Source organism: Tursiops truncatus, chromosome 13, assembly GCF_011762595.2.
Source record: "Tursiops truncatus isolate mTurTru1 chromosome 13, mTurTru1.mat.Y, whole genome shotgun sequence".
Classification (NCBI taxonomy): domain Eukaryota; kingdom Metazoa; phylum Chordata; class Mammalia; order Artiodactyla; family Delphinidae; genus Tursiops; species Tursiops truncatus.
The window spans coordinates 80,911,606-80,924,080 of NC_047046.1; the positions used below are offsets into that span (position 1 = coordinate 80,911,606).

General features: G+C 37.9%; 1 protein-coding gene across 2 annotated transcripts in view; it reads left to right on the forward strand.

Moving 5' to 3' along the window:
• The window catches only part of DOK6 (docking protein 6), a 412,918-nt gene that overhangs the window by 249,689 nt on the left and 150,754 nt on the right, over window positions 1–12,475 (forward strand). For both annotated transcript variants that reach the window (XM_019936445.3, XM_073790812.1), the window contains exon 4: window positions 2,443–2,562. In XM_019936445.3, the coding sequence (XP_019792004.1) occupies window positions 2,443–2,562 (120 nt within the window). The remainder of the gene's footprint in view (window positions 1–2,442; window positions 2,563–12,475) is intronic.

A 12,475-nucleotide genomic window follows, 5' to 3' on the forward strand; every position in this document is an offset into this window, starting at 1 on the left:
TCTCTCTCTGTTTCTTTCTGAAATAGTTTATAATTCAGTCTTTAATGTGACTATATCTAGTCTTATTGTATTACTCTTGCTATTTCTCTTCATACATGCTGCTGTACTACTAAAATGCAGAAGCGTTGCAATTCTCAAGATTGGCTGCAAAAGCCATCTTTACCTGCTGGTGGAAGCCCAGGAGCCCCTCTCATTGCTGTGGAGGCAGCCCGCTGGCTCTGGTCTTTACAGAAACGCCAAGTTGAGTTCTACTCAAAATAGTCAGCTGGAGCTTCCTAGAAGCCCTTTACTGTGTGGTTGTTTTCTTTATCTCATTCAATCCTAGGACAAAAGAGTTACTAGAAGGAGTGAGGGACATATTTCTTAACCTCTGGGCATGCACTGACTTCGTATTTAAAGGGAACGTTGTGACACAGGTGCTCTGTCACATTTCACACTTTTAATTGTACCACACATAGCATAGCAGGTGTTCTTCGTTCCATCTATGGGGTCCTGGAAATACTCGCAGGTAGAGTCATGCAGATGAGATGTTAATTGCATGTGATTTCACTCATGATTGAAGGTCGAGGAGTTCTGAGAAATAGTCACAACATCAAAATGTAAAAAGAAAAAATATAACCATATTGTCTCCCTTAGCAAAAATGTCAAGGATTTCTAGAGACACGGCATGGAAATTGGCTTAAGCTTTTGATCTGTTGTTAGAAAAGCTTTCAAAACTTTCATAAATTTTAGAAGTCAAAATTCATATATCTAATGAAAATTATTTTCAATATATGCTGTTGTTGCTTGTGTAAAATTTTTCTGTGAAGGCTGGCATTCCCTCACCAGAAGAAAAAACGTGTTTTTTTTTTTAGAAAACTGTGAGCCCCAGCAATGCCTTTTTATTGTATTAGAGGCCCTGTGATCAGAAGGGATTCTTTTCTAGGTTCATGAGGAAAAGCCCACCAGCCAGACAAGGAGCCAGGCCTGGCCCACATGAGAATCTGCTTTCTCCTTGGGCACATGCTGTGTCTGACACCACAGAGGACAATCCCTGAAGGATGCAAACCATAGCTTTTGCAAGGAAAAATCACTTTTGTGATTTGAACATTGGAAGCGTTATTTTTGTCAGAATAGTACTCCGTGGGAGACTGCATGTTCTCTTTCTTTATTTTCTAACAACATTCTATGGTCTTGATAAAACGAAGAAAAAGTGACAAATATGGCTTGACATCTCATTGATCAAACCCATTTTTGATGCTAAGGCGGTGTGACTGAGCACAGGGAGAAAGCATTACCCAGGTTTGATGACGTTGGCTGTCGAGCAGAGCAGTTGATACTCGTATCCTTGGAGTCAAGAAAACGTGTCACAGATAACGTTTTTATGGGGAGTTTAAAATGCCAGGGCAAAGGTGGAAATGTCATCCACAGAGAGGAGCAAGAGATTCGAAGGAAATCTATATTGAACTGCTCTAGTACAGACGTATGCTATGTGAAAAAGTCAGAAATTTCTCTGGATGAGTGGCAGTGGAAAACTCTTATCCAATTTCTGTGCAGTGATGTGGGGGCTTGGCCCAAAATTTCTAACCTTTCGGATCTCTGCATATAAAAATAGTTAGAAGGCTTGGGTTCCAATTCTGTCGTGGTGCTGACCCATGATAGGATATGAGACCCAGTTATGACACTAATCCTTAGTCATCTCATGCACAGAGGGCTTATATTAGGATCAAATTCATCCCTGTTTGTGAAAGCATTCAATACTACAAGATTTTGTGTAGGTGAAAGGTATTCAGAGGTTTCAAGCAAAGAAAAACCGCGAATATAGAGAAGTCGGGAAGTAATGGGAATAAAAAGAGAGTGATCTAATCAATATCTTAAATAATTGGAGTTTTCTAAAGGGGAAAGTTATTTTTAATATCTTTTCCCTAAATTTTTTTAAGTGAGGATGATCTACTTTTGAGATTTGTAAAAGGAAATCGATCACATTCTTTTGCTGATCTGTGATCCATTGCAGTTCAGAATGACGGGGATCAGACCTTCAGTCCACACACATCCAAGTTACATTCAGGAGGACAGTCATGTGTTTAATCTAGTTCGACATTTTTCAGCTATTCACTTATATATTTTTATTTTGTATTTAATTAATTTTTCCGAGTAAATTCTTTCCTCAAATTAAATCAATCTAAAATATACTGGTTAGTAAACAAATCTCAGTCTATTATTTATAAATAAGATAAAGTACATTGGAATAACTTAAAATAACTTTAAAATACAATGTTATAATGTCAAGGGAAACAATTGTGGAGATTGTTTTATTTCACTGCTTAAATATAGCTTTTCAGTTTTCTTAAGGTAGATTTTTTAATGCTCACCACTTACCTGGGAAACTGGTTCAGGAAACATTCCTTCTCCATCATTCCTATGTAGCCTTGCCTGACTTCCATGGCATGTGCTCATTTTCAGAGCTGGAGGCCGAGGAGTGGTGCAAGCATCTCTGCATGGAGTGTCTGGGGACCAGGCTGAATGACATCAGCCTCGGGGAGCCTGATCTCTTGGCGGCAGGAGTGCAGCGGGAACAGAATGGTAAGTGCGTCTCCATCCTTCCTTTCTTTTAAAGTGCACTGGGAGCTATAGAACTTTGAAAGTGGAAAGGACCTCAGAAATGTTTCAGACCAATCCTTTTTAAGGGAAAATAAACTGATCAACCTCAGCTGTTAAGGGAGTTTCTCAAGACTGCATACCAACTAGAAAAATACTAAGGTACAATCCAGGTCTCCTGCCTTCTTGCTCTGTGACATTGTCATTTATCTCAATAAATAAGTTACCTCAACAATAAGTTTATTCATTATATATAAGGTTTTGAATGGACAGCATTCCTACATTTTCTTCTTTGATAGTTGTTATAGATTTGGAGTCTAAATAAATAAGTTTGGCTTATTGTGTTATTTTTCAATAGATTTTAGGGAATGTGGCTAATAGTATGTCTTTGCTCAGGCTGCCATAACAAAATACCATGGACTAGGTGGCTTGAACAACAGGAATTAATTTCTCACAGTTCTGGGGGCCAAGTTCTTGCTGTGGCCCCACGTGGCAGAGGGGGAGAGAGAATAAGCTCTCTCCTGTCTTTTCCTGTAAGGGCACTAATTCGTTATGAGGGCCCCACCCTCATGACCTCATCTAAGCTTCATTACTCCCAAAGACTCCATCTCTAAATCCTATCACCTTGGGGGTTAGGGCTTAAACCTATGAATTTTAGGGGGACACAATTCAATCCATAGCATACTACACGTAAGGAAGTACAATGCATGAAATCTCAGGGTTTAACAAAATTGAAGTTTATGTGACATGTTATTTACTTACTGCACTGCTCTCTAATTAAACATTTCTGATGTCTCTTAAGAAGTTATGCTGCCTCTTCTTGACTAACATCTCTAAATAATGAAATCAGAGTAATGTCATGAGCTTTTTTCCCCTCCATTTTAAAAAATAATTATCATTATCACCAGAAGATCTAGTAGTATGAAAATAGAAACTTTCCAATGTTCTTAATTTCTATGGCTAGTGTTTTTGAAAAGGCTGAGGGATGTTGGTGAAGGTTGACACTACTTATTAAAAAGAAATTCTGGAATTATCTGTGGTTTATACTGTAGACAGCACCAGTAAAATGCATCAGGATAATACTTAGCAATAATGGTTTTGTTATAAGTAATAATATTCTAACAACCATCACTGTCTCATAGACCATCAAAGACATTATTTTTTGGGTTTTGCTACACTGAAAAAATGTTTTCCCCACGACCTGATTATAAACATACGTGGGCACCAACTTTGCCCCTGTTGGTAGTTTCAGAAAGTCAGGAAGGCCTTTCTGTGGCTCTTTTTCTAGCTTCCTTTTGATATTCCAGTTTCTCTCCCACCCTTTCTTGGATTTCATCACTCCAATTTAGTTTCTGAGAACTGTGCTAAGTACAGAACGCCCATAATTGTGCTGCTTAAAATATGCTGTTCATTCTCAGTTTAAGAAAAGAAGAAGAAAAAAAAAAAACTCTTTACTGATAAACATTCGTCAAGTACTACATAAAGAAAATATGAAGAAAGTGAATAAATTAGGCCTGTGGGTGGAAGCAATACTGTGTGCTGCTTACTTGGTGTGAATTGTATGCTGTTACTTTAAAGATCTGGGGTTGTATATGGTTTCCATCCAAATGGATAATGTACTCCTTTGGTTTATTATAATTTCTATTTCTAATTTGATGATAATGTCAAAGTAACTTACCTACAATATAAAGGGAAAACTTTAACATAAATTTTTTAGGATAGGACAAACATGGAGTTAAATGCCAGAGCTATATAAGAAGCACAAGCAGATATAGCCTAACAAGCAAACTTTTCAGGATGCAACTTGAATGTAGGCTACACCCCTTAATTAGGACAAGTTCCTAAGGCTCTTCTAATTTCAGTTTGCTAATGTGTGAAAATGAACTAATACCAATTTATGGTGTTGTCATGATGGTTACATGAGATAATATAAAATAAAGACTAACTCTCATGCCTAGCTCAGTTTTTTAAAAAAGCACAAGTTTGTTTGTTTAAAGCACAAGTAAAAATAAAGAAATCAAAAACTAATTCCTGCATATACTTTAGAGAAGACCTGAAATTATAATAACATCCAATGCCATCCAATGCTTTTTTAGGTTTATTTTGTTTAATAATCCTAAATTGATAAAAAGGGTTATATGTGCTTTTAATATATAGTAATTATTTAGTTAAAGAAGGTAGTATTTGATCCATTTAAATGACCCCCTAAAAGTACATGGTACCATAAAGGAAATTGGCAGTCTCACACACACACACACACACACACACACACACACACACACACACACAATCATGATCACTGAGACCCTTCAGTGTTTAGCGTTAAAAGGAAAAACTTAGCTGGAAGGATTTCTTTTCCCCAGGAAGTACCTTCCACGTGGGTGAATTTCTCTCTTTGAGTCCAAGGCCATGGACATAGCCATTGCTCCAAGCTCTTCGAGTTACATACACTTTCTTTAAAATGCTTCCTCAAGTGCAAATAATAACATCTTTCCTTTGTTTCTTTTGGCCATTGAGAACTAGCTAAAACTTTTTAAAAGAATAATTTATACCGAAGGACAACATGAAAGGCATAAATCTTGACAGAATGTCTAAATTACAGACTCTACTATTGCCAGCTCAAAAATCCCAGTGAATGTGTGTTTACATGCTGCCTGGAAGAGAAGCACACACACACAAATTGGCACGATTTGTTACTTGCATTCCCCGATTTTGTCACTTCCTAATCAGTAGACCTCTCCCGTAAACATGCTAATTCCATTTTAAGTCCGCCCTGAAATAACTACCAGTAGTCTATAAAATCCTATGCTAAAGACTAAGAATGCTCTTTAGCTAACTTGAACCCTCTCCCTTGAGCCCCGGGATCGCTTTAGGGACACACCTGTTCATTTTACTGCATGTAGGGAAAATGTTTGTTGTTTTAGCTAACTAAAGTATTTTAAAAAATAATATTATCTTTTAAAGCTGTCCTTCCATAGTTTTCAATCATAACACCTCTTAATATAAACAAATTCTTTAACTTCCTAATACATGTTTTAAGTCATTAATATGTTCAGATTGGAATCAATCCTTTATGAAAGATTTGTCATCACAGATTTAGGTTTTTTCCTTAAAGCATTTTAGTGTTAAATTCTATAATTTCTTTTTTTTTTTTTTGTGGTACGCGGGCCTCTCACTGTTGTGGCCTCTCCCGTTGCGGAGCACAGGCTCCGGACGCGCAGGCTCAGCAGCCATGGCTCACGGGCCCAGCTGCTCCGCTGCATGTGGGATCCTCACAGACCGGGGCACGAACCCGTGTCCCCTGCATCGGCAGGCAGACCCTCAACCACTGCACCACCAGGGAAGCCCTAAATTCTATAATTTCTTATTCATCAGAAACATTATTTTAATGTTTTATCAGTGATATGCTGGGATTTAGTTTGAAATTTCTCCTAAGAGATGAGATACACATGCATGCGTGCAGAATTGATGTAATAAATTACATTACGGTGGCTTGTGGTGATCTTGTGGTATCCCGTCATCAAGGGAAGACTCATTGCTCAGTCCTAACCACAGCATTTTTTTTCTGACATTCAAAATTGCTACTACTCCTCTAGTGTTTTTCTGACTCTTCAAACAGCTTGGTCTTATTTACTCTGAGACTAGCGAAGAGTGAACATTTGTGCAATTAATTTTTACATGTGTAATGTATGTTGCTAAGATAAAAGTGGTTATTGATTAAATTCTTTGCTATAATCATTTTTCATCTAGTGCTGTCAGCTGTTTTCCTATTGATTCAGAATCCCACATAGTATAGGTGAAAATAAGGGAACACAAGTACACACACACACACACAAACTTATTCTTGGACTTCAGATAACACTGCCACAAAAGAGTGCATACTAAGTAGACATGTTGAATTTTAAATTCTTACAACTTGCAGAATCTTCACATCTTTCAGTTGTGTTTAAGATAACCTATGCTGACCTTAGAAAATATTAATGTAAGAAAAAAGCCTATGTGGAAAATGTTAATGTAAGGTGTTATAATCATAGTTATTTAGAAAGGAGTCACAATACGTAATAGCAATTCTAGAAAACAGATGTTACGTGTTAATCGTTAATAGCAGAAGTAAGCATCACAGCCAAGAAGCGAGTCACTTGTGTGAAGTTCCTGCTGCTGCAGTTGGAGGTAGACTCAAGGATATGTCCATTTTGCTATTGATACAAGAGATCATTATCCAAAACAAAATGGAAAAATAACCTCAGACTTTGCCATCGGGTTAATGCAGAGTCAGATTTGAGGGTTTGGTTTTTTCCAGGACCAAGAGTCCCTGCTTATGAATGGTCTAGAATTGGCACGAATTCCTACTTTTAGCCTAAGAATGTGTGTATAACCTTTCTGCAGAAGCAAAGCGGTATTCCAGTGTTGTTTCTAAATTATTTACTTGGGTTGCCAGAGTAACCATGCTCCCTACATTCCACTCAGAGTCCCTTGTATGTCACTCACTCATTCATTCTTCACCCATCAAACATTTTCGAGGCTATGCTATGCAAGAACTAAGCTGAGGAAATGTAGAATTATGTAAAATAGGGCCATTACTTTTAAAAAGCTCACAGAATAGTGAGGGAGACAAACCTACAAACAAGGTGTATTGATCAATGTTTTTTAAAATAATGCCGTGTTCTTGGTCACACAAAATCTCAATAGCACAGACCTGGAAGTGTGTCTTTATCATTCATGCATAGGTGGGTTGGCTAGGGTTCATTGGATTTAGGCTGGGTAATGCTGAGACTGGCTCCAAGCTGCACGTGATGTCTGCATCTCTTCCGTGTATATCTCATCCTCCTGACACTAACGGCTACCTAAGGCATGTTCCCAAAACAAAAACATTAGGGCAAGAGATCAAGCCCAAACTTGCAACATAATTTAAGTCTCTGCATTTGTCATGTCCACTGACATTCATTGACCAAAGCAAGTCCTGTGGCCAAGCCCAAAGTCAAGGGGTACAAAAGTACACCCCACCTGTGGGGCCACGACATGAGTTAGAAAGTCTGATCTAATGTGGAGAGGAAGTGAAGAATTGAGATAAATGATACAATCTACATGCTAAAATAAAAATAGAAGTGCTGTGGTATAGGTATGATCAGTTCTAATCAGAGCAGCCTACCTTTCTTTAAAAAAAAAACTTATTTCTTATTCCTCTAAATAACCCTCTCAGTCAGGCAGGAAGTCTGAAATTCTTAATGTCCAGCAGTAATTAAAGCCAGTATTAGCAGGCCTTTATTCGTTTGGGAAATGGCCAGTTAATGACAAAACAATAACACCCGTAACAGTAAAACTTTCTCTATTTTAAGGATCTTTTCCCCAGTTTTTCAAAACTGATTTGGGGTAAGCCATATTCACACTTATACACATACTTTATGACTAGTCATGAAAGAGTGTTCCAGGTTAATTTTTTTTGTCCCTGGGATAACACTCAGCAAAACGCACTTTTGCATGGGGAGAAGAAATTTCGCATACCTATGTTTGAGCTTCCAAATGCCATCCACACACTCCTGTATTTCCCAAAGTGAGTTCCAGGAAATACTGCTACTACTACTACTATACGCCTTCTGCAGTGAGGGAATCAGCAGAGTGAATGTAATATTACGTAACACTATTGTGGGTTAGATTGTGTTCCCCTCCAAAATAAGAGATGTCGAAGTCCTAACCCTCAGAATGGGACCTTATTGGGAATAGGATCTTTACAGAGAACCAAGTTTAAACAAACTCGTTAGAAAGAGCCCTAATCCGATATGACATGCAATATGTCCTTATAAAGAGGGGAAATTTGGACACAGAGATGGATGATGTGAAGATGCATGGAGAGGAGACGGCCATGTAACTTGCGTGATGTATCTACCAGCCAAGGAAGGCCAAGGATTGCCAGCAAACCCCAGAAGTTAGAAGAGATGAGGGAGGATTCTCCCTCTAAAGCCTTCAGAGAGAACCTAGCCTGGCCAACGCCTTGATTTCAGACTTCTAGCCTCCAGAACTATGAGATAATAAATTGCTGTTGCTTTGAGCCACCCAGTTTTTTGGTACTTTGTAACAGCAGCCCTAGGAAATTAATACCAACCCTATATGATGGTCACCATATGCGTGAGCTGAATAAAGCTGTACTAGAATGAAGACCTTTTTTAACGTTGTGTAATGCAACATTTCCCATACTCATTTTACCTGTCTTTTTCTACGCATAACCCCTGTCCATAGCTTGTGGATATTCATATCTGTTCCATGAAACAGGTTGGAAAATGCCAGTATAACCAGTGGAGGTGCTTATCTACAGGGGAAGCTGAAAGATGATGGTGAGGGGAGCAGCCATCCTGGCAAGAATAAGATGATACTCGTGGATATAACACAAAGTCCTGAATGGGCCCTAAATATGTGCCTCCTCACCTTATCTTGTGTTGCTAATTCCATTCTTTGATTGCTGTCGACATTGCATATAATCAATAAACTAGGTCAAAACACCACTTTTCCCGTTTGGTCCTCAGTATGCACTACAATGGAATCAAGGCCAATGCCATAAATATTTCTACCTGTCTTTGAAATAGATGATTCAAGGAAATCAAGGGTGTTTTGTAGTGCTTCCCTCCCTACACTGCCAAATCTAAGTGATCCATTGTCTAACTCTGGCCATATCATTACAAAGTGAGATGCATACTGGGAGAAATACCTTGAGACACCAAAGAACCTGTCCTGTTTGCTTTGCCCTGGAAACATGCCCTATACAAACACAATAATAACAAAGATGCAAATTTCAGAAACATTTGTAATTATGTGAAAGGAGAAGGTTCTGGGGAGAATGCTGAGTCCAGAATTACTGGTATCTCCCAACTACAGGCAAAAAGAGGGACTTTGAAAATAAGGTAATGCCTTGCGCATACCCTTTCCCTGGGAGTTTGAGTGGACACAGACACATGCTTCTATCTCCTCATGTAAATTGGAGGCTACTACAAGAACAAAGACTAGAATTTGATTCTCTGCATGGAGTTTGATGACAAGCCTAGGAAGAGATGGAGAGATGTGATGGAGAGATGTCAGCAGAGCCTAGCAAGGTGTAACAAGATAAAGCTACACCTCAACTGTCTCAAAACTGATATGGCATGGATGGGGTGCCCAGGCTTCCTGTTGGCCCCCACTGGACCCCAGATACTCTCTGAAAGCAGGACTTGCTGTGTCACAGGAAAGCAAGTGAAGTAACTCCACAGGGAGATGGGTACATACGAACCAGATAAGAGGACCGTGTCTCCTCTGCTGACACCTGGGACTATATCAGTTCCGGGGGTTTTCAAATCAGCCTGGATGAAACGAGGAGGAAGCTCAAAGATTGAACTTTGATCAGAAACTGGGTTAAATGAGCCCTCATTTGACAGAAAACAAACACAAATATACACACACACAAAGAGGAAAGAAAAGAAAACCTCAGTATACACTAATGAGATTTCATTTTTTTTCTTTTGTAATGCTATGAATTTTATTTTATACATTTAAAAGCATAATTCTGAGACAAGTCCATGGCGTCACCAGACTGCTAATGTGGTTTGTGGCTCAAAAACAGTTAAGAACGCTGACCTCAAATTTGTCTCACTCTTCTGTGCTCTGTTAATTCAGAGCATTAATGTGGTCCATTATACTTTCGTACCAAAGCTTGTTTAGATTCGAGTAGTACAAATTAGCTTCTCTAGGGCTTCTCTTCATGGACCTCCTGGATATTGTGAGTTCCCTTTGTGTAGGTAGGAATGTTTCCTACCATTCTTGTACTTGTCTTCTGCATTTCTTCTTTCACTCCAATTGTCTAATCCTGTGTTTCTACTGTATTAGACTCTCCATCCTTTTCACCGGCAGAATAAAACCTTATATTTCTCCTCCTGGATATTTCAGTAAGTACTGAGTTTTTCGGACCTCAAACTGATTTCTTGAATGAGTTTTGCAACTTTCTGGCTCAGTCCGGGGAGCTCCATTTCCTCTCCCTCCCACCAGTATAAGCATTCAGGGGCCGAGATTTCACTTTTGATATACCCAACTTTTGGTGATCCATTTTGTTCCTGCTACAGTAAAACTATGGTGTCAAGCTTGAAAGTCAAACTTGTAGCCTGACGAACATATGTTGCCAAACAAACTTAGTACATCATCAAGTTCTGTTCCAGTTCTCATAAGCTCTGGGGCCATGGTCAAGAGACTGAAATGCTCTAAATCTCAGATTCCTGCTCTTTGGGATGATACTGATAGTACATGTCTCATAGGATTGTTGTAAGGATTAAATAAAATATAGCATGCAAAGCAAGTATCACAGTGCCTAGCAGGAAAGTCCATATTTCTCCGGAATATTGTGCATGTCTCTGTCACATTCACATCAAGTGTGTGTTAGACAAGAAAATTCTGGGCCCCCAGCCACACTCTAAAACAAACATCTCTGGGATGTGGGACCAGATGTCTGTATTTTAATAACCCCAGGGACCTAACATGCACTAAAGTTTGAAAACTCAGGGTAATAAACTGTTGATTATAATCAGCTTCAAAACATCTACCAGTGATTTTAGGACTCTCTTGCAAAGTTTTCTTGCAACGTTTCTTGCATTTCTTACAAAGTTTCAAAATTACTGACATAAATTTAATCGCAACATCCTTGTAGTATCTTCTTAATACCTGTCTACACTGTAGTTATAGCTCCTTTTTTACTTCATATAGGTTATTTTTGGCTTTTTCCCCCCATAGTCAGCATCATCAGAGATTTACCTATTTATTAAACCTTTTTTTCAGTATGTTTTAAAATGTATTAATTTCTGCTCTCATTCACTGTGACTAATCACTCAGTTGCTCCATAGCTTTGGATTTAATTGCAGGTTCTTTTTCAAATCTTTTGAGGTAGATGTTGAGAGCATCAAATTTTAGCCTTTCACTTTAAAAAATATATTTTGCAAAGCTCTGCATTTTTCTTTGAGCATAGTTTAAAATCCTAACTGTAGTAATAACAGTCCCAGAGCTCAGATTAGGATATAATAAATGTTAAAATTGGAGGGAAAAGTGTTGGGGGAAATGTTTTTTAATTTCCATCTGCCATAAAAGAAAAAATCAAAATATTATCTCTGATTATAGGCTTTGTAAATAAAATAAAATTTTATATTACTTAACAGAGATCCAAATTACCCAAAGTAACTTAACAACAAATAGAAAACCCAAAGGGCCCTATGTTCATTCAAGAAATTTAAATTAAAATTATACAACTTCCCATACACGATACTCAAACATCAATTTAAGGTGGATGCAAATTTAGGATAGGCTAAGATTTCTTATATAAAACACTGAAAAAAAACTGTAAAAATAAATAATTTGGGCTTCATCAAAATTCAAACCTATGCTCCTCAGAAAACACCATCAAAAAACGTTAAAAGGAAATAAAAAATAAAAATGGAACGCCACAAACTGGAAATAAATTAGTGACGTGCTGAGCTTCTGGCTCACAGGAGGCTACTAAAATAGGCAAAAATAACCTACAGTGTTAGAAATGAGATCAGTGGTTGCTTCTGGGGGCCATGGGCAGCTGGAAAATAGCATAAGGGAACTTTCTGAGGTGACAGAAAAGTTGTGTCTTGTGCATTTGTCAAAACTGAATAAACGTTATAAATAAGATATGAACATTTCATTGTGCTTCAATATACCAGTTACTGTAAAAAATAAAATGCTAAAACTGCTATGAGCGGGTAATATAATATTTAACCTTTCAGTAACAAAGGACTTATTAGAAAAATTAAAACCATTTTCCATTTTCTGGCCATAAATACCATAAACAAAATTGAGGAAACCTGAGATGAAGTCTTTGTCATAAACATGATAGGAAAAATTTGTAGTATATAGAATTCTTAAAATCAAC